General features: G+C 38.2%; 1 protein-coding gene across 1 annotated transcript in view; it reads left to right on the top strand.

Annotated features, from left to right (window-relative positions):
* Rad18 (RAD18 E3 ubiquitin protein ligase) overlaps positions 1–22219 on the top strand; it is a 76934-nt gene that overhangs the window by 36587 nt on the left and 18128 nt on the right. The window contains exons 10-11 of the mRNA XM_051203646.1: positions 5080–5211; positions 12072–12231. Coding sequence (XP_051059603.1) covers positions 5080–5211; positions 12072–12231 — 292 coding nt within the window. The remainder of the gene's footprint in view (positions 1–5079; positions 5212–12071; positions 12232–22219) is intronic.

Here is a 22219-nt window from a genome sequence, read left to right as displayed (position 1 = left end):
CAGGAGCACTGGCACCTTACCATTGTTTATACCACTGATGAAAACTGTTATTGCCTATCCATCCTCAGGGGTGGGGAGCTCATAAGGCCCCTGTCAGAATGTTGACAGGGCAACTATTGGGCTGTAATTGTAGCTGCTATAAGTTCAAGAGTGCAGCCCTATGTAAGGTTCAGAAGACAGCCTTCTAGTGGTACAGGTGTTCCTTTTATAGCTTCTCATTGAACAGTCACTCTCAATACTTTGAGCCAATCTGGAGTTTCTGCAGTAACTGCTACCCATTGTAGAGAGTAGCTTCTCTCACCAAACTGGCAGCAAGCATGAATGTAAATATTTAGAAGGAATTTAATGGTCACAGCATGTTCATTTGACAAAACAGCAGTAATAGCTTCCTTGTCATGGTCCATATGCTCTTCAGCCACTAGCTTACAGTAACGGGCACAGATGCCCTCTTGTAGAGTGGTCTCAAAAAATCTACTAGCCCCCTCCTTATTGCTTTTCATATAGTTTCCCAGCAACAAGTGGGACACATCTTTCATCTGTCTACATGTTATAAAACTACATTTTCAGTGTTCCTTATGCCTCAAGTATATACAACGGCAGTTTTCTTTGTAGGTGGGCTCGTCTTCCCTATATTCTAAAACAGGCTATTTCAGAGTACAGAACATCTAAAGATTCCTGAAATCTTTCCTTCAAAGACTTTTCTTTTGGAGGCAACTCTTGGAATATATATCAGGCTAGCCTCAAACATATAATCCCTTGTCTCAGCTTTCTGATAGCTACCATACATTTTTTTATGTGAAAGTGTAGCCAATCAATTTTGAATTCTGGTATACATACTCTCAGAAGTGGATAACAGGGTTAGGGTTAGGCTGCCTTTTGCCCTTGTTCCAAGAGTCTGTCTGAGGCTAAAATGAAGAGTTTTGGGATTAATTCCATCGACAGAGAAAATCTCAAAACAGCCTATATAGACTGTGTTGTGTGTTTTTAGTGGTAATTAAAGATTTATAATGAAAAGGAGCAAGCTGAGCAGAGTAAATTACAAAATATAAAATTTGAGGAGAAAAGGAGCACCAGGAAGTAGAGTGGAGCTATGTCCTGAGTTCAAGGAGATAAACAGATTTACGAATGCAGTAAAAGGGGGGGAGGTGACCGCAGGGCAAGATCCCAACCAGCCAAGTTTCCAACCTATAAAAAGGAATTAAAAAAAAAAAAATGGAGCCAGGTATAATAGTGCATGCCTTAATCCCAGCACTCTATAGGTAGAGGCTGCTGTATCTCTAAGTTTGAGGCTAGCTTGGTTTAGAGAGCAAGTTCCAGAGCAGCCAAGATTATATAGTGAAGGTAATCATTGAAAAGAGAGAGCTGGTGAATATGTAATTGAATGGGAGGTCTTTGTTCCAAGTCTTACAAGCAGCAGAATTTGGCAGCTTCAGCCACATGGTTCTGAGTTTAGAGTCAAGGGTACAGAAAATAGGTTATGGGATATTCCTTTGCTACTATAGTAAGCCACTGAGACCAGGCACATGTGAGGGATGTTCCTGACTGGAGGCACAGAGAGGCTGTTGTGTGAAGCTGTGAAGCCTTGGAGACCCCAAGATGTTAGAGATGCCAAGGAGAGCAACTAACAGGGAGTGGAGCCAGCCCAAGAGAAAGAAGTGTGTTGTAGTCAACAAAGCTGAAAGGAATTGGAGATCTGATGAGCGCTTTATATCAGACTTGGAAATGCAATTTGCCCAGCTGGTTTTCAGTCTTGTTTGTTTGGTTCAGTAGTTCCTCACTATGCTGCCGTCTCTACGTTTTGGAATGGTAATGTATATCCTGTGCCATAATATGTTGAAAGTATGTGATCTTTTTTTATTTTTATTTTATAGGAAATTACAATTAAGGAATTGCATGCATTTCAGAAGAGTCTTTGAGCTTTAGACTTTTAAATAAGTGTGAGACTGTTATAGACTATAGGGACTTTTGAATTTGTACTGAATGCATTTTTGCTTATGATATGGCCTTTGGGGGCCAGAGAGTGGAGTGTGGTAGTTTGAAGGAAAATGGCCCCAAAAGGAACTGTGTTGTTTAAAATGCTTTTGCTCTTTTACTCTTTTGGCTTTTTGAGGGTCCTGCCACCTAGCTCCCAAATAACTCACACGCAGAGGCTTATGCTTAGTTATGAATGTTCAGCCTTAGCTTGGCTTGTTTCTAGTCAGCTTTTCTTAAATTAACCCATCTACCTTTTTCCCTCTGGGCTTTTATCTTTACTTCTGTATATCTTACTTTCCTTCTTTTTCCATGACTTCCCGGTGGCTGGGTGGTTGTTTGGCTGGCTCCTGACATCCTCCTCTCCTTGTTCACTGGTTCTGAGCCTTCTCTTCCTCTCTTCTCCTTCTATTTATTCTCTCTGCCTGCCAGCCCTGCCTATCCTTGCTCCTGCCTCTCAATTGACCATTCAGCCCTTTATTAAGACTATCAGGTGTTTTAGATAGGCAAAGAATCACAGCTTCACAGGGTTAAACAATTGCAGCATAAACAAAAGTCACACACCTTAAAATAATATTCTACCACAGGAGTGGCACTGTTAGAAAGTGTGGCTTTGTTGGAATAGGTGTGGCCTTGTTGGAGGAAGTGTGTCACTGTGGAGGTGGACTTTGAGGTCTCATATTATTTAGCCACTTCCTGTTGCCTGTGCAAGATATTGAATTCTTAGGTACCTTTCCAGCACCATGTCTACCTACACACCACTATGTACCACCATTATGGTACCAGACTGAACCTCTGAACTGTAAGCTATCTAGTTAAATGTTTTCTTTTATAAGAGTTGCCATGGTCAAGGTGTCTCTTCACAGCAATAGAAACCCAAAGCAGATGGTTTTAAAAAATATTCTATGTATGAGGTTTTTGTGATGAAGTCAAGAGCGTAAGCTAGGGGTTGATCTTCAATTTTTAACACATACAGTTGTTTCATGGTAATGGCTAGGATGATAGAGCATGTATACACAGACAATGAGAGTAATGTGTGGAAGAAGGTAGTTTCTCTTAAAATAGATCCATATATATATATATATATATATATATATATATATATATATATAATTTTATCTTGTGAGGTCTATTTAGAGGGTCCATAAAGAGACTGTGATGGGTTTTGAATGAAGAGCATAAAATGAGCCACAGTAATTTTGAGTTGATGGACATGAACTTACTCATCAGCTTCCATAATTAGTCAAGCAACTTAATTTTTTTTAAGGGTCAGTTATTTTATGTGTATGTGTGTTTGCCTGCATGTATGTCTGTGCACCACATGTATGACTGGTACCCACAGAGGTCAGAAGAAGGAGTTGGGCCTCCTGGAACTGTTGTTATGTATGGTTGTGAGTCACTGTGTGAGTTCTGGTAACCAAACCTGGATCCTCTGTAAGAGCAGCCAGTGCTGTTTTCCTTTATAAGAGTTGCTTTGGAGTAACTAGATTCAACCAAGAAAAAACAGTATAAATCTGAGCTTTTAGTACTTTAGGAGTAAAGTCGTTAAGCCTTTCTAAGTGTTAATTTGATTACCTCAGGGGTTTTTGAGCAAACCTTAAGCAACAATCTCGTTTCCTGGTGGCTTAGAAAAACAAAAGGAAAATGACTGTGGTGGTTGTCAACTTCAACTTCAGAAGCACTTGGGAGGTGGGCATTTGGGAATGCCAGTGGGGATATCTTAAGTGTTGAGGAAGACCTGCCCACTGTGAGTGGTACCTGGTTGGAATACTAGATGTAATTTTTAAAAATTATTTATTTATTTTTATGTATATGAATATTTTGCCTGCATCTGTGTCTGTGCACCATGTGTGTGCCGCACCTTCAGAGGCCAGAGGTGGGCATCAGATCTCCTAGAACTGGAGTTATAGACAGTTGCTAACCACTATGTCAGTGGTGGGAATTGAACCTAGGTCCTCTAGAATGGCAGCTTATTCCTTAACTCTGACCCATCTCTCCAGACCTATGGATCCTAGATTTTTTTCTTTTAATTATAAATGCTGGGCCAATAGCTCAGGCTTGATACTAACTAGCTCTCACAACTTAACCCATTTCCATTAATCTATGTGCTGGTGGCTTTTACCTCTCTGTCCCATTTTGTGTGTTCAGCTTGTTCTCTGTCTGGCTGTTAGTTACCTGTAATTTGTAGTTCATCCATTGTTCAAGACATTGAGTGGCTAGAATCCCAGAAGGGTAGCTCTGGACACACCTGTATAGACCCTCATTTCAGTGCAGTCCTTACTCCTCTGTATTGTGCTAAATGTAGAAGAAAACAAGTGTTAAAAAGTATATTGTTGGCTGTGTGTGGAAAATTCCTAAAATTTTGTTTTCACCATTATAGTATTAGTTTTCTAAAATTTGAGAGCATTTGCCAGTAAGTATAGTACAACTACAGCTGCTGGAACCATGGTTCCGACTCACAAATGTCCTAACTTTTGTGTTCTAACACTGAGGGTTCTTCAGGAGTGTATTGCAGGTTCTTCAGGAGTGTATTGTCAATCTCTGGAATGAGGACCTTGAAATCAGGGTTATGAAATTATGTTTTGAGGTGCAGTAGTAGTAAAGATGGTGTTATGTATCTTAAAACAGAAGACATTGGTGATCTGAGAATATAAAATGTTAAGAATCTGCTGGGAAACAAATGTTAGGAAAACATTCTTTATTGTAAGCCTACCATTCCAGAGTCTTCTGCTTTTGTGTTAGTAGTCTTGTTTGTCTTGAACATTAGAAAGCCATATTTTGGAGGTATTTTGCAAGTGTCAATCACTGGGTGTAATGGCACATGCCCGAAACCCCAGCGTTTGGGAAGTTGAGCCTCCACATGTTAGGGGTTTGGGGAGGGGAGAAAACACCCAGAGTAGCAAATTATGTCATGTATCTTTGTTTGCTCTGGGGGAAAGGAAAGGCATGGAGAGATTTGTCAGCTGCCCTAAGCCCTGTGTGGTCTTCTGTGTGGCAGCTTCTGCATTTAGTGCAGGTGACTCTGCTAATGGTGATACAGCTTTGCAGCTGATACTCAGTTTGTCCGGTGTAGCTGGTTCACCCACTTACAGTTCTTTTGAATTTCAGGTAAAAAGCATCAGAATGAATTCCAGCTTCTGGTGGATCAGGCCAAAAAAGGATACAAGAAAACTGGCAGAATGTCAAAAGCTACAATAATAAGAAAAGATGGACCTGTGGAGAAGTTGTCTGCACTCACAAGTAAGACTTACTAAAATGAATGCATAGTGAATTTCATTACTTTAAAAAAAAACATTTATTTATTCATTTTATGTATGCAGGTGCATGTACATACATTGGTGCACACGTAAAAAAGTCACAGGGCAACTTGTGGGAGTCGATTCTGTTCTTCCATGTAGGTTTCAGTGATCAAACTCAGGTCGTCAGGCTTGATAGCAAGTGCTTTACCCAATGAGCCATCTTGTTTATCGGTATTCTTTTTTAATGTGAAAAGAATATAAAATCAATGAGATTTTCTGAAGTTATTCAGTATTTGAAATGGGGGAAAAAGTATTTTCCATAAAGTTTATTGTAGCAGTTAAAGTAGCTTATTACTTGCTTTGGAAACAATGGAAGAATGCCCTGAAGAGACAGCCCCTGTTGTAGTTATGAAGTATTCTAAGCTCTGTGATTGTCTATGTGTGAGGATATTTTCTACATGTGAGATCTATTGCTGAAGATCCTAAGACAAAGAGAATTATTTTTGTTGCAGAACTCCGATGTTTACTTTGATGTAGTATTGTGGTGGAGAGTTTAAAGCTAATGCAGCTGAGATGCCAACAAATTCAGTGCATTATTTAGTTTTGATCCAGCGTTAAATTTGAAATTAATGTGTTTCTGTTGCCAAGGCTTTAGGCCATGGAAAACAGAATCATAATGGGGAAAGGTACACAAAAATTCTTTACTACTTTTCATTATGACAAAATATATGTAATGTGTACTTTTAACAATTCATAGGTCTACAATTCATAGCTGTTAAATGGTTTCATAGTACTGTTTAACCATCTGTACATGAAACATTTTAGCATCCTCAGTACAAACTGTGTGTGGTGTATTACATCACTCCTTGCTCTCCTACATAGTACTGATAATCTGCTTTGTCTTTTTATAGATTTGCTTGCTCTGGGTACCTAATGCAAGTAAAATTATACAGTATCTATCTTCCTATGTTGGCTTATTTTTCTAAGCATAATGTTTTTATTGTCTGTCAGTTTGTAGCAAATATTGAAATTTATTTCTTAGTAAGTATATGCAGCATTTCCTTTATTAATTTATTTAGTTATTTTGCCTTTTTGACTATTGTGAATGATGTTTTTGTGTTCATTAGTTCTCAGATATCTATCTGTTCATGACCCCACTTTCAGTTCTTTTTATTACTTTCCTTTCTAGTTTCATTTCTGTTACTGTGATAAAATGCTCTGACCAAAAGGAACTTAGGGGAGGAAAGACTTTATTTAGCTTACAATCCCAGGTCACTGTCTATTATTGAGGGATGTCAGGGCCAGGAACTTGAAGCAGGTCTTTTGCTTGTTCCAAACAGCATGAATTCCAACCAAGAGATTTACTTCACAGTTAGAGAAGTATAGTGAGTACCATGGAAAATACTGCTTACTATTTGGCTCTCAGGCTAGTTTATATTCAGCTAGTTTTCTTATGTAGTTGAGACCTGTCTACCTAGGGATGTTACTACCTATAGTGAACTAGGCCTTCTTACATTAATAACAATCAAGACAGCCCACCCACAGACACACTCACAGGCCAATCTAGTCTAGGGAATTCCTCAAACGAGGTTTTCTTTCATATGGGGCTAGATTGTGTCAAATTGGTAGTGAAGCTATTCCAGACAGTGTCTAAGGTCTAAGAGGAAGTTCTGGTTCATGTCGTAGTTCCATGTTTAACCCTTTGAGGATTCAACCAATTTTGCTACATAATGGTTGCATCATTTTACATTCTCACTGGCAGTTGCATTCCAGTTCTCTTTCTCCATATCCTGTCAGCACTTGATAGTTTTCTTTGTTGGGGAACCATCCTCTAGGTATGTAGAGGAACAGAACTGATAGAACGAACACACACACACACACACACTGGTCCCATAGCCGCGCCAGCCCCAAATAACACACAGAGATGCTATATTAGATATAATGCTGTTGGCCATTTACTAGCATTGCTTATTGGCTAGCTCTGTCTTAAATATTAGCCCATTTCTATCAATCTGTATTTCCACGTGGTCTTATCCTCCTGGAGAGAGGATCTGGAGTTCTATCCTCTTGGTCCTACATGTTGAATCTCCTACTCCTCTCCCTGAAGCCTCCTTGTCTCCTAGTCCTGCCTATCTTGCTTTCTTATTGGCCAACAGTGCTTTATTCATTAACCAATAAGAGAAACATATTTACAGAATAACATCTACCACCATTGAGTAGTTGTTTAGTCCAACTAGTTCAACTAATCTTCAGCCTGTGTTGGAATCCTGAAGAAGTAGGTCCTAAGGCCAGTTGAGGAGTACCTCAGCAACAGGGTTGAAGAATTTGTAAGAGAGAATGAGGGCAAGTAGGCAAAAAGCAAAAATATTTGCATTTCATCATTTTTATAAAATAGCCTGTCACCAGAAGGTGTAGTCAATATTTAGGTTCTGTCTTTGTCCTCAAATGATCCAGTCAAGAAAATACCTCACAGGTGTGCCCAGATACTTGGGTTTTAGTTGATTCCAGATGTAGTCAAGATGGCAGCCAAAGTAGCCATTATACCATCTTACTAGGTGTGAAGTGATATATCATGATTTTATTTTCATTTTCCTATGAAGGTGAGTGTTTTTTCACATACTTATTGGCCATCTGTTTTTCTGTTTTGGAATGTATTCAAATCCTTCGCTTATTAATTGGACAGATTAGGTTTTGATTGAGTTTTAGGAATTTCTTACTGTGAACATCAGTCCCTCAATTTGTATATATGATTTGCAAATATTTGTAGATATCTTTTGTTTAGTCTTTTGATTTCTTGATAGTACATTTTCATGTACAAAACTACTTAACTTTTTATTATGTCCATTTTTTTTCCCATTTATTGCTTGTACTTTTGGTGTTATATACATGAAGTCACTGTCATATCCACTGTTGTACAAATTACTCAATTTTCCCAATTTCTTCCTAGTATTTTGTAGCTTCACCCCTTGGTTTTAGGACTTGGTCAACATTATTCTTCCTTTTATCCATGTCTGCCTTTATTCTTCTTGTATGCAGATGCCCAGTTCCTCACTACTATTTGTTGAATTCTTGTCTTTTGCCATAAAATGCTGCTCATAGTCTATGAAAATCAGCTCATCTGGCTGGGTGCATGATACACATTGATAGTTCCAGCACCCTTCAGGAATAGGAGAAAGAAGGATTATGTGTTTGAGGGCATCCTTGCCTACAAGAATCTATTTCAAAAATAGAAAGAAGCCAAAACAACAACAAAAAAAATTCAGCTAACCATATAAAGGTTTGTTTTTCCTGTCCTTATTCTGTCTGCTCCATTGGTCTGAGTGTCTGTCCTTATGCTTATATCATATTGGTTTCATTTTGAAGTTAGGTGTGAATCAATTCAGTTTTAATCGACTTTCTTGGTACTATTTGGCCATTTAGGACTTCTTGAGATTGAATGTGAATTTTAAGATGAATTTTTCTTTTTGTAAAAACTACTGTTGAGATTTTTATATTGATTTGCATTGACTATAGGTAGCTTTGGGCAGTATTGGTATCTTAGCAATATTACATATTCTAATTCCTGAACATGTGACATGTGATGTCTTCCCATTTTATTATATCTTCTTAAACTTCTCTTAGCAATTTCATAGCTTTCGGTAAACCAAGTTTTTTTTTTTTTTTCCTTATTAAAGCTATTTTGCTAGAATATTCCTAAACGATTTGTTCTTTTGAGTATTTTTGAACTCCTTGTTGCTGTTCTCAGATCCCTTGGGGGGGGGGATGTTTCAAATACTGGATGCTGCCTTACCACATACCTTATGACATTTGAACAGTTTCAGTTTGTTCATGCAGTGTTAAAGGATGTTCTTAGAAACTAGTTTAATTCTGAAGAACTGACTCAATACTTCCCACTATGAGAATATTTTCTGTTTATTAGTCCAGTCTCTTATGTTTAGAGATTACATTTTAGGTGTGTGTACACTTATGTATTATAATCCCTGGGCTTCAGAAGTAATTGATATTGTTAGGCTGCTGTGGGAGAATGGGGATGCCTAAGAGCCAAGACATGTGAAAAGGGAAGACAGATTGAAAAGATGAATTTAGTGTAACTGATGTCCTTTAGAGTAAACATTGAACTGCCCTATAAATAACAAGATGCATGCATCTTCAGGGGGACCTAACTTGCTTTTGTTGCTTGTCTTAGGATAAGTCTCTTGTTTGAGCCTCACATTCTGGCTCTTTGGAGCCCTGCATTTCAAGGTTTAAGGGCAGACAGGAAGGATAGCTGACTTTTAGTGCCCACAAATTGTAGGATGGTGTTTATCTCTGATGTTTTATCTTCTCTAAGCTAATGTAAGAGGGGAAAAAAAAAAGCAGAGTGTAGTCACTGTGCAAAAATAAGTTTGTTGTAAGTTGAATTCCTATTCCCTTACCCACCAGTTTGATTGCATTCTCGCCAACTATTGAGTGATTGAATGGTCTGGGTTGTTGGGTTTTCCTGGGTGATTGGTTCCCCTAGTCATTCTATGTTACAAGCAGCAAGATCACACAACAATTAAACAGCCTCATTTCACAGGTCAACCCATCAGAGTCAAGGATTTTGTGTGGAAGATTTAAACCAAAACATAAGGCGTGTTGGAGTTATAGCCTTGTGAATAAAGTGGCTATTTCTTACTGTAAGAATTCTTGCTGTAGCTTATTCTATTACAAACTTGGGATTTATTTATTGAGCACAGTTTCCCCTGTGCAAGTGGGGTATATTGATAACATTCCTTAGCTGTGTGTGAAACCTGTTTCCTACTACCAGGTCTCTGTTCCCTTCTCCAATGTAAACATAGAGATCTGCCTTTTCACAATTATCTTTGCTGGCAGGTATTTGGTCTTTAAGACATTCCCAAATATTCAAGGACATAGAATTACTACATGCCTAAAACTGGTGATTCATAGTCACTTAGATACATAGAAAATAAGCATGCCCTGGTTTTACCTACTGGCATCTGTGGTAACCTAAAGAGAAGCAGTAACCTAAACTAATGCTGAACTAAAAGATCCTCAAACTTCTTCCATTTGCCTTCATCCCAGTTTATTAACCCAAGATCTTAGCTCAGAGATTTCCTGAGAAGATAATGGCAAAGGTAATTAGCCCATTTGCTCAAAAAAAGGTGAACTTTGCTGAAGAACTATGCTACAATTATGGCCAGAGCACTGGAAGGTGCCAGGTTCCACAGCCTTAAAACAATAGGTGCTATCTTTAGATCTAAAAAGCTTCTCTTAGCAGCAAGCCACAGTGAAAGTGCCACAACATGCTGCATCTATTTCCTCTGCTGTATATGCAGGTTGCCTAGTTACTGCCCTTAGCTTACCTTGCCCATTGGAAAAACAGTGCTTGAAAAGTTTGGAAGGATGCATGGAAAAAAGGCAATTTTACTTTACTTATAAGATCTGCTGATCAATAAAATTTTAGTAAATACTTAATTACACCAAAAGAATGTAGATAAGTACATGATTTCTCCCTTTAGACTCCCTTCTTGATTTAATCCTTAGTTGACCCTACTGAGGAATCTTCATCTTCTCAATCTGTCTCTTAAATGAGAGCTGGCATTGTTCTTTGTGTAAATCTTATCTGTCTTGCTGACTCTGAGAAACTCAAACCTCACATTAGTGTTGCAAATGTATATATACTGGTACCCACAAGAACTTGTGTTAGAATGATGAAGAGACATGGATAAAAAGATCATATTGTGAGTAGATTCTCTTTCCCTCAGAATTTAGTTCCTTCACTTATTGTAGCTTCTTTTTTTGAACCCTGAGTGAAAGCTTTAGGACCAGGCCTTCTGAAGTTTTCAATGATTCTATGTTTGTAAAAGGAAGTTCTGAACTTTCTGGAAAGTCACTGGCTAATGCCCTTCCTCTCTCCCTGATGAGCACCAGAGGGTGTCACTCTGCCTTAGTTATAGTAGTTTATTGGTACTCAGGTAACATTAGGAGCTTACACTGGTGATGATGAATGCTCTCCTTCTATATAACCAACATTGCGGGTCATTTCTGAAAATATTGAGTATATGAACTTGGGAAGGTAGTTTTGTTTTTAAAGAATTTGTCCTATTCAATAAATTTTCTCTGCTAATAAAACTCCTCTAACAGTTTTATTTGTTTGTCTGTCTGTTTTCTGGATTGTCAGGATAGCACAGATGAAAACCCCACAGTGTTGGCACACACTATAGAAGGGAGAGTCCTAGGCAGCAGATAATCTGGCACAGCTAGTATTTTTTTTTTTTTCTCTTTTATTTTCAGACATTTTGCTGTGCCTGTCTGTCATATTCTTTCAAGCCACCCTGAGGTGTTCTTGTATCTCTGTATCTTTATAAAAAGAAACTTGAAACAGAATATGACAAAGGATGTACAGAAATGTGACATGTGTCAGATCAAATGGCAAGATTCTTATGTCTATTGGTTTTCCTTTTCCTAACAGTGAATAGTTTATTTAACAGGTGTAGCAGTGTTTAATATCATGTCATGTGACAAATAGTATGACTTCTTTATTAGTTGAGTCTGTCTTGTTAATTTGTCACTGTTCTTTGACTTTGGAATGTGCAATTATTCTTTAGTAATCTGCTAATAGAAACTTCATTAGAGTGGTGAGGCATTCTCATCTCTGGTTTTAAAGAAAACTTTACTTTTAAATGAATTAACCCTGAAAAACAAATATGATAGTTAATAGCAATAAATTGTCATTTCTTATTTTACAGGTTTAGAATCAGAGTTCTTTTACTTTTATTTTAAAAGCAGAAATAGCAATATTAAGTGTTAAAGAAATATAGGGATGTGCGTTTTAAGGTCCTCTTTAATTTTTAAAAAAGTTTTATATTTTCTTGTTAGGACAAGAATACAGTGTGAACATCTCGGATACAGTCTCAGTAACAAACCACTTTCCTCAGTCCAAACTGGACTCCCCAGGGCAGTCGGAGCCTGAGAGACCAGATGATTCTTCTAGTTGTACTGATATTCTTCTCTCCTCAGAGTCAGATTCATGCAATAGGTAAGAAATGCGTAGAAACTGGTTCTTTTCCATTTCTGCTTCTGTCATAGTCACTTTCTTGCTTTTGTGACAAGATTCCTTGACAAAATTTCCTTTAAGGAGCAAGGGTTTATTTTGGCTCACAGTTCTGAGGTATAGGCTCTCCTAGGAAGAAGATCATAGTGGCAGGAATTGGATGCAGCTGATCACATGAACAATTAGGAGAAGAGGAAGTACAAGTGCTGGTGCCCAGTCACTTTCTCCTTTTCATAGAGTCCTCAGCCCATGTCCAGGGTGGTCCTGCCCACTCCTGGGATGGGTCTTCCCATCTCCACAAACCTGATCAAGATGAACCCTCTTAGGTATGCCTGGAGGCTTGTCTCCTAGATAAGATCAGATTCTGTCAAGTTGACACTCAACACCTCTAGACCAGTGTGGTCTTCTGCCTTCTGACTGTTGTGATCCTTATGCTTTGGTGACCTATCTATAACACTCTTTAGTTGCAACTTCATAACTATAATTTTGCTGCTCTTATGAATTGTAATGTAAACATTTGCTATGCAGGATGTCTGATACGTGGCTTCCAAAGGGGTTGAGAACTGCTAATCTAGATGACAGTTTCATGGTCCATGTCAATTTTCTTTCCTTTCTGTTTATTTATTTATTTATTTATTTATTTTGGGGGGGGGTCATCCTCATAGTAGTAGCAGGCTGCTGGGATGTAGGAGGGAAGTGTAGTGATCATATAGTGCCTTTGTTTTCTTTTTTCCCCTTAGAATTGGTAGAGCAAACATGAGAGACAGTAAAGTTTTTCTTTTACTTGTTTTGCTTTGACAAGAAAACACATAAGGGGCTAATCAGAAAGATAGTGCACACAGGAAAGAGAAACTTTTAAGTTACCTCAATGCATAGGATAGCTTGGGAGGATTTTTAAAAATTAGATATTTAGTGATGGGCAATTTTGAAAATGTTAAATATATAATTTTTATTTCATTACTGGGTATTGAACCTATCTAGGGCCTTTCACCTAGGGTAGCCAGGAGAGGACACTGAATCCCTGAAACTTGAGTTACAGATGGTTATGAGCCACAATGTGGGTTCTTTTGCAAGAACAACATTTGTGATCTAACTGCCGACCCATCTCTCCAGTCTTCAAAAGTTTTTTAAAAATAAATTTAGACCTAAATTTATACATATCATAATTGGTTATATGTGTGTGTTTATAATATATACATATCCGTGGCCCACTAAGAATAACTCTTATTGTGCAGCAGTGTATAATGTGGTATTAATGAGGTGTATTCATCATTGCATAAATGGTAGTTCTATATTTTCATTAAAAACAAGGTTTTTTTTTTGCAGAATCTAGTTAAGAAAAAATGCAACTATAGAGAGAGACTCATTACATTTTTGTTAGTGAACCATTTGTCAGGGATTGCCTATTACATATTTAATGAAAGCAGGAAAGATAGTCACATCATGTCTCTTAAAATAAATGGAAGAAATTTGTTTTCTTTGAGACAGGGTCTTTCTATGTAGTTCTGGTGCTTACTATATAATCAGGCTGGCCTTGAATTCAGAGAGATCCACCTGGGTCTACCTCCTGAGGGCTGAGATTAATTTCAGAGTAAAATCAAAACCTATCAAAATATGGGATTTTTATTTATTTTGTCTGGTTTTGTGATATTCAGGCATCAGAGAGAAGGGAGATGGGATGCTTGAGTACACTGTAGTGACTTTTCTTCAAGACAGGGTTTTTCTGTGTAGCCCTAACCATTCTGAAACTTTGTAGGCCAGGCTGGCCTTGCATTTAGAGATCTGCCTGCTTCTGCCTCCTGAGTGCTAGGATTAAAGGTGTGCAGCACCACTGCCTGGCTGAAAAAATATTTTTTTAACTTGAAAGAGACACTATCTTTTGGCATGATTGAAGAAATAGGAGTAAGATCTTCAGATTCTGCTACTGTAGCAGTATTCAATTTCTTGATTTTGATAGTTGTATGGCTCTGGTTATTGTATGGACTGCTTCTTAAGAAAGGCACACTGATGTGAGGGCGATCTGGCTGTGACATCTGTCACCCCATTGATCGCCAGGGTTGATTCGGCTGAGCTGGCTGGCTAGGCGGGTGTCCCCTTCCTCCCTCACCGCTCCATGTGCGTCTGCCCTGAAGCTGCGCGCTCGGCCGAAGAGGACGACCTTCCCCTAATAGAGGAGGACCGGTCTTCGGTCAAGGGTATACGAGTAGCTGCGCTCCCCTGCTAGAATCTCCAAACAAGCTCTTAAGAAAGGCACACTGACATAATAAAGAACATTTGCCCCAATGCTCTAAATTTAAAGCATTGTTTTTAAAATTATCTATTATGTATGTGTATTGTGAAAAATAGAAAAGTTGAATTAAAGGAATGAAGTATTATAATTTAGTTAGCTTGAAATAACATTAGTACATTTGTAAATATGCCTTCCACAGATAAGTGTATGTGTAGGTAAGAGGGCTTTTTTTTTTTTTTTTTTTTTTTTTTTTTTTACCAATAGGACCATGGTTTTTTTTAATATTTTTCTTTGTCAGGGCAATGCCGTATTGTTGTGGGTCTCCTGTGAGTGGACACGTGTGAATTTTCTTTCTTTGCAGCCTTGCTGCTTTACACAATACAGAGCTGAACATACTAAAGAGGTAGTTTTCATTGTGGTAGAGTGCAAGATTGACACCTAAGAACATTCTTAAGATTTGATGTGTATTCCATCTAAATAGTTGTTATAATGTGGTCTTATTGCTGGCATAACTTGAAGTACTCCTTTAGCAGACACTTTATTAAGACTGTATTGATCTTCTTTTGCCAGTTTGAAAACAGATGATAAACAGATTAATAAGAATTTCAGATTGTTGTACAATTCCTTGCTAGATGATTTCCCGGAGTTCAAGAAACTTGTCCAAGTTTCTGTAAATTAACTTATTGTTCTCATTAATGAAGAAAAGAGTGCTTTTGTTTGCTGATTCTTGGCAAACCGTGGACACTACATTTTTATTGTAAATTAGAAGCAAAGATGCTGTTGATTATGACCCCAGACAAGAGAGACTCTATCTTCATGAACAATTGACTTGTGAATTGTGTCATGCTTTTTCTTAGAAGAATCTTTAAATCATTATTTTGGAAAAATATTTTTTAATTTGAAAGAGACTGTCTTTTGGCATGAGTGGACATTGCGGTTAAATAAGGAACAGGATAAACAAATAGGCCGAGTAGTTTATTCAGGGAGAAATAACTTACAACCTAGACAGATGAACACTAGCAAGTTCCACCGGATGCTCTCCTGTCCGAGTCCCGCCAGCAAGAGAGCATTCGCCAGCAAGAGAGCATTCCAGGGTTCTTCCTCGGACCTCCTTCCACAGGTCACTTCTGCCCATGGCTCCACCCCCAATGGGCGTGGTCAGTGCCACAGAAGGAGACAAAGTAACTATTTCACTACAAGTGGAGAAATACAAATGGGCTCTCTAGATTCTATTACTGTAGCAGTATTCAATATTTTGACTTATTGTATGGATTTGTTGTTAAGAAAGTCACTGATGGATTAAAGAACAATGGCAGCAACTTGGTTTCTATGGTTGAGCATTTTGTATATGTGTAACAACACAGATGTGATAGACTGTTAATAGTTGAAAGATCTGGGGCTTGTAGGTTTAAAATCATTAAAATTTAAAGTCTTCTGAAAAAATTCATCCATTGTGAAATAATTTTGGTTGTTACACTGTAAGTGAAATGGCAGATTTTTCTACATCTAGGACATGTTCTAAAAAGGAAGATGTGCTTTGATGATTAACTTTTAAAAGTAGTGCCCATCAGGTTACATAGGGTAATGAATATGGTTTCCGTTTAATTTGGTCACCATGGTCAGAGCCTGCTGTGCATGGTTATCTGGGCCAGTGTATAAAGAGCACGGGCAGTTGTGACTTTTAATGCTTATAAAGATTAGCTAACGTCAGGATTCTGTGGTCAAGTTTGTATTCTGCCCTAGCTTAGGTAGGTGAGCCTTCCCACAGATGCTGAGGATAGGACATAAAAAGAATCCCAGTCATTAATATGCGAAGGAATAACATTGTAACTTCCATATCTGGTTTCAAAAAAAAAAAAACTGCTACTTTTTTTGTATTAAGTTAGGAACAGCATCTTTATGAAAGAAATTCCTCACAAGTATAGGCACAGGATGCTGGACCCATGTCAAATAGTATTTATCTATTGTTTTCTTTTCTAGTGTCATAGAACTTTTCTTCACTTTCATTCTTTTCTGAAAGAGCTATCTAGAAAACTTGAGAGCCAGAGCTGGGGGTGGGGTGGGGGAGTGGGCACCAAAACTAAAAAAATTAGCACCTTTTAAAGAAAATGTTAGTTATTAAGTTCTAACCTCTTTTGTGGGAAATGGAAAATAATGGAGATAGCTTAAGGAAAAAAATGACATTGAGTCATTCATCTAAAAATGATGCTGTTCCCATTGGCTCTGGGTAAGGGCAGATGAGTACATTGCTTAGTGAGGGGAATGGGAAACACTTTCAAAGTAGCCAGTGTACTCTCTCTTAGGCAGAAGGGTACAGATGGGTTGTGGCTTGACAATATAAAGTGTGGCTTTACTCAGGCAAAGGCAAGGACTGGTTCTGTACTCCTAATTGTTGGGGTTGCTTAATACAGGGGAGCATGATTTTGAGATGAAAAGATCAGAGTCCTGGAGTGTGTCCCTTGATGTTTCATACTGAAAAGCTAATGGGTCTTTCAAGAGTTTTTTGTTTCAAGAATAATCCACAGCTTTTGTGTTTTTGGTTAGAGCCTCCCAAACAGTTCTGCCATATCAAAGAAGACTACAGAATGGTGAAGCCTTGTTCAGGAGGCTGTGAGCTATATGGGCTTCAGCTGATGCTACTCTAGTACTGGTAGTGCTATAAGGTGTGTGATCTTAGCTCCTTGGAGATGCAGAAATGAAATGGCCAGGAGTCAGGGTAGTTAGGGAGTAAGCAGCAAGTCAGATTTAACTCAACTGTTTGTGGAGTTCTCAAGCAACCCACTATTTTCCCTCTAAAGAGAAGTATGTACTTAGCCCTGAGGGAGCAGACCTAACAGGAGGACTTAAGTGGAAGCACTTGACTTTCCTCTATGTAAAGTGGGAAGTGAAGCAGGAAAGGGAAGATAGCATTTAGGGTGCATGTTATCAAGCCAGATACCATTTTCTGATTGAGATTTTATCCTGGAGAAATTGAGTGCATTGCAACAGTGAGGCCAAGCCTCGCACACTAAAGGGATGGGGACAGGGTACAAGGAGATCTACCAAGTCTAGGTAGTGATGTTAATTAAAGGTAGGAATAGGGTTTTGGCTTTTGATATATTTTATGAGTACAGATGGGGCTCTTAAAACCTTAGTCTCTGCCTACAAAAAGGGAAAAATAAATGTGGGATTCCAGAGCTCCTTGTGCTCTGTAGCTATCTCCATGCACAGTTCCTTTGCTGCTAAGAAGAGAAGCATAGAGATGTCTATGGGCTGTTGAAAAGAATTAGAGATGGTGTGTTGGGCAACAAACAGACAGATTATCCAGAAAGTTCTATGCCAAATAGGCCCATAGGTGAAAAACAGAATATGTGTTGATGAGAAACAGTGTGCTTTTTCATCTCATGTCATAAGAAACCAAATATATAATAATCCATCATGAAACTGGAGTTTACCAGTAAATAGAACTCTCTCCACTTTAGGCAGATGAGCATCAATGTGGAACTAGGAATTCATTGATAGCCTGGAATTGGGGCTATCTTTCCTTATTATCCTGCTTGCTTCCTTTAAGTATTATTTTGCTTAATGTGTGGAGCATAAATATTTCTAGTTTTTAACCCAACTTGTCATTTTGGAAGGCTTTATTTTAGTTCTACTTGTCTGTAGTTCTGTGTGTTATTTTTCTGCAATGCTAGTGTTAAGATGGAGATTTCCTTTTGGAATGGAAGATTACAAGCAAATATGGCTAAAACATTCATGTAGTACTGGACTGGAATTAGGGGCATTAAAATGAAAACTTGAGTTTGGCTTCCCAGAGATGGACATGGATGTGAAAAAATACTTAATAATTGGCTTAAGTAAATGAGCTAATATACTCATATATATTTGCTTGTTGTGTCAGATGTAAGGCCCCTCAGAAGCATACCACAGTGATAATCAGCATAACCAGTGTACATGTGTTGGTTTCTATGGTAATACTATTATCCAGCAAAAGGCATCAATGATGTGGTTTCTTGGACTAGTACTGGAATATGCAGGATAAACCTAGAGCTTTTTATCCTGTAAGAAAGCAAGAAAGTCCAAAAAGAAAAAGGAACAACAGGGCAAGAGTGAGAGGAAAAATGAGAGGATATCACAAACTTAGCAACTGATAACATGTCCAGGGGATATAGGAACTGACAGCAAGAATTCTCCAGTGGCCAAAAATAGGACAGTTTAGACAATAATATATTTACCATAGTATTGGATTAACCCAAATCAGAAAATGTATATTTATGCATTTTATAGTGTTTAAAAATACAGAAGAAAATAGGATATTGTAAATAGAGATTGCAAGTGATTGACATGAATGCTTCCTATCAACAAGGTGCAATGTAACAACCCCTGTGCCTTCAGAAAGGGTTACTCCTAGGAAACTTGTTAAGAAGGGAGTTGTGTACACAGAGGAGAAACCTGGAAAGCACTACCTGAGTCAAGTGATGATGTGAACATTAATAGTAGTGCAACATTGGTGGCATGTGTTCTTTAAAATATAAAAACCACTCTATCTTTGTGTTTCCTCCTCAAAACCCAAAATCCCAAGTCACATTGGAGAGGAGTGTGTCACTGAACCCCAGTTGAGGGTCATTTTGTAAAATGCTTGACCATCAAAACCAAAGAATGTCTGAGAAACTCAATATGCCAAATAAGTATAATGTAGGCTGAATGGAATTCTGGGGCAGAAAAATGATATTAGGTAAAGATTGAAAATGTACTTGGGTTCGTAACACGTTGGATGCCATTTTGTTATGGTTATGTTTTTCCTGCCAGCCTAGTCCCACTGCTGTGCCAGCCCCAAATAACACACTGAGAAGCTGTAGATATAAAGCTGTTGGCCTGTTATTAGCATTACTTATTGGCTACCTCTGTGTTAAATATTAACCCATTTCTATTAATGTATTTCCACGTGGTCTCATCTTACCAGAGAGAGGGGCCGGCATTCTGCTCTCTCCATCTTGAATCTCCTCCCTCCTTCTTCCTCTCTCCTTCTAGTCTTCTGGTCCCACCTATCTTTCTTTTATTTATTAACCAATAAGAGAAACATATTTACAGAATGACATCTCCCATCAAATGGATTACTATTTACTTTGATAGAGCTAACATATCACCCTAACGTAGCATTTTAACAGTGGAAGAAATTGGAAGGTGTATGGGAACTTTCTGTACTTTGCAACTTTTGATTGTAAAATTACCCTTAAGGCAAAAGTGTACTATTTTCAATATTGAAAACTGAGCCCAGGGCCTTTGGCATGTTAGGCAACTGCTCTAACACAGAGGCACATTTCCAGCATTTTACTTGTTTTTAAATTGTTAGAAAGTTATTTTTTGTGTATGTATATTGGCATACAAATGCCACAACACATGTGTGGAGATTAGAGGACATTTGCTGGAGTTAGTTCTTTGTTGTTCACCATATAGTTTCAGGATGGAATTCAGGTTGCCATTCTTAATGACAGTTACCTCTAGCCACTGAGCGTCTCATCAATCCCAGGTTTTTGTTATTGTTTTAAAGTACCTTGTAGCACCTATGTGATTGGTATCAGCGTGAAAATAACAAAAGTGTATTGAATATGGGAAAACTGAAATCATCAAAGCCTGTTTCTTCTGTGAGAAATTGGTCACTGCTTCAAGACTTTAGTGAATTTAGTTGTTGAAATGTTCTATTTTTCTTTTCATTTGATTGTTTTGTTTTGAGACATGATCAAAAATGAGTCCTGGAACACATTGCTCTTCCTGCCTTAGCCTCCTAAGTTCTAGTATTGTAAGTGTGTCTTATCATGCCTGATGCTTTCCTTTTATTTAATAATAATAATAAAAATAATATATATTATGTATATAAATTTATATACACTCATACACATATACATATATGTATAATAGTTATATAAATGAGTAAAATCTTGCCTGAACAGTCTATAAAGATGCATTTTTGTTTTAAATTTAAGACATAGAATGAGAAAATAATTACACATTTAAAAATTACCTTTACTGTCTTTCGCTAGTACTCTCAATTTTCACTCTTATTGTAAATATGTCAGCTTGGATGGAAAGGTATCCTGGCTGTCGGGAGCCAAGGAATACCACAAAGTCACACTGCACAACAAACCTCACACAGAGATTTATTGGGAGGGGGAAAAAAACCAGGAGGGTGGCTTCCTCTGCTCCTTTGAGAAAAAGTTCAGAGATAGGGCTTTTTACTCTGTAGAGTGGGTGCAGGGTCCAGCTGTTAGGGCAGTTAGAGTGTTCTGTGGGTGAAACCTAGAAATGGGAGGTCTTCAGGAGAGGGACTTACAGTGATTTCACTCTATAAGAGATGTGGCCTGGCCTTTGTGTTTCACCCTAATGGAAAACATGCAGACTTCACAGTGTTTTTCATCCTTTTCAGTTACCAACTTTTTTATTAATGCATGTGTACTCGTAACAGTGCTTTGATGGGTATTCTCAGAAACTGTGTGAAGTACAGGTTTGATATTTTCCAATACTCCTTGCCCAAGGGTATGTACAGTAAATAAAAGATGTTTCTTTTCTCAGGTAGTTCACACTGGTAACTTTTAGAGTTAAAAAAAAATACTTTTTTTTTTTTTTTTTTGATAATCTGATTTTGCTAGATATCCAGTTTTATGCCAACTTGACACAAGCTAAAGTCATTTGAGAGAAGGGAACCCTGTTAAGAACATGCCTCCATAAGATTGGTCTGTAGGCAAGCCTGTAGGGCATTTTCTTAATTAGTGATTGGTGGGGAGAGCCTAGCCTGTGATGGGTGGTGCTATCCTGATGCTCTTGGGTTCTATAAGAAAGCAAGCCGAGCAAGCCATCGGCAGCAACCCAGTAAGCAGCTCTGCTCCATGGCCTGTGCCTCAGCTCCTGCCTTCAGTTTCCTTTCTTGCTTGAGTTCCTGCCCTCACAAAACCAGAGATAGAGGGCAAGATATGGAGCAAGCCAGTAGGCATCCACATAGGAGGAATAGGAAGGGTCTTAAAAAGCAGGCAAAAGAGTCAAAAGACAGCCACTGCTCCCACTGGTAGGTCTCACAAGATGACCAAGCTACACAACTGTAACATATATGCAGTGTGTCTAAGCCAGTCCCATGCAGGCTCCAGGGTTGTTGGTTCAGTCTCTGTGAGCCCCATTGATCCCAGGTTAGTTGATTCTGTGGGTTCTCTTGTGTTCTTGATGCCTCTGGTTCCTATAATCCTTCCTTCTCTTCCTCAGGATTCTTCAAGCTCCACTTAATGTTTGTCTGTGGGTCTCTGCATCTGTTTCCATTAGTTGCTAGATGAAGCCTCTCTGATGACAATTGGGCTAGGCACCAATCTGAGTGTAATGGAATATCATTAGGTGTCATTGCATTGCTTTTTTTTTTTTTTTTTTTTTTTTTTTTTGCCAGTGTTTGCTTCTATCCTATGTCCCTGGGCTATCCAAGAATCCAAGAGGCCAAACTTTTAAAGTGTTAGAATTTGTAAGACAGTAGGGCTTTTTAAGTTATTAAAATGTTTTATATTGTGATGTTCATATTAATATGTGTATTTTGTGTGTATGTATGCATGTGGATATATGCAAATGAGCATATTGGTCCAAGTGCACTTGTGTGTTGTTCTTTGGAGACCAGAGATTGATATCCAGTGTCATCCTTTAAGATTCTTAACCTTATATTTTAAGATAGGATCTTCCATTGAACTTGAAGCTTACTGATTTCTGCCTGTCTTTTCTCTCCCAGTGCTGGGA

This window comes from Phodopus roborovskii, unplaced genomic scaffold, assembly GCF_943737965.1.
Source record: "Phodopus roborovskii unplaced genomic scaffold, PHOROB, whole genome shotgun sequence".
Taxonomy (NCBI): domain Eukaryota; kingdom Metazoa; phylum Chordata; class Mammalia; order Rodentia; family Cricetidae; genus Phodopus; species Phodopus roborovskii.
The sequence above is the reverse complement of the archived record's forward strand: the minus strand, read 5'-3'. Positions and strand labels throughout refer to the sequence as shown.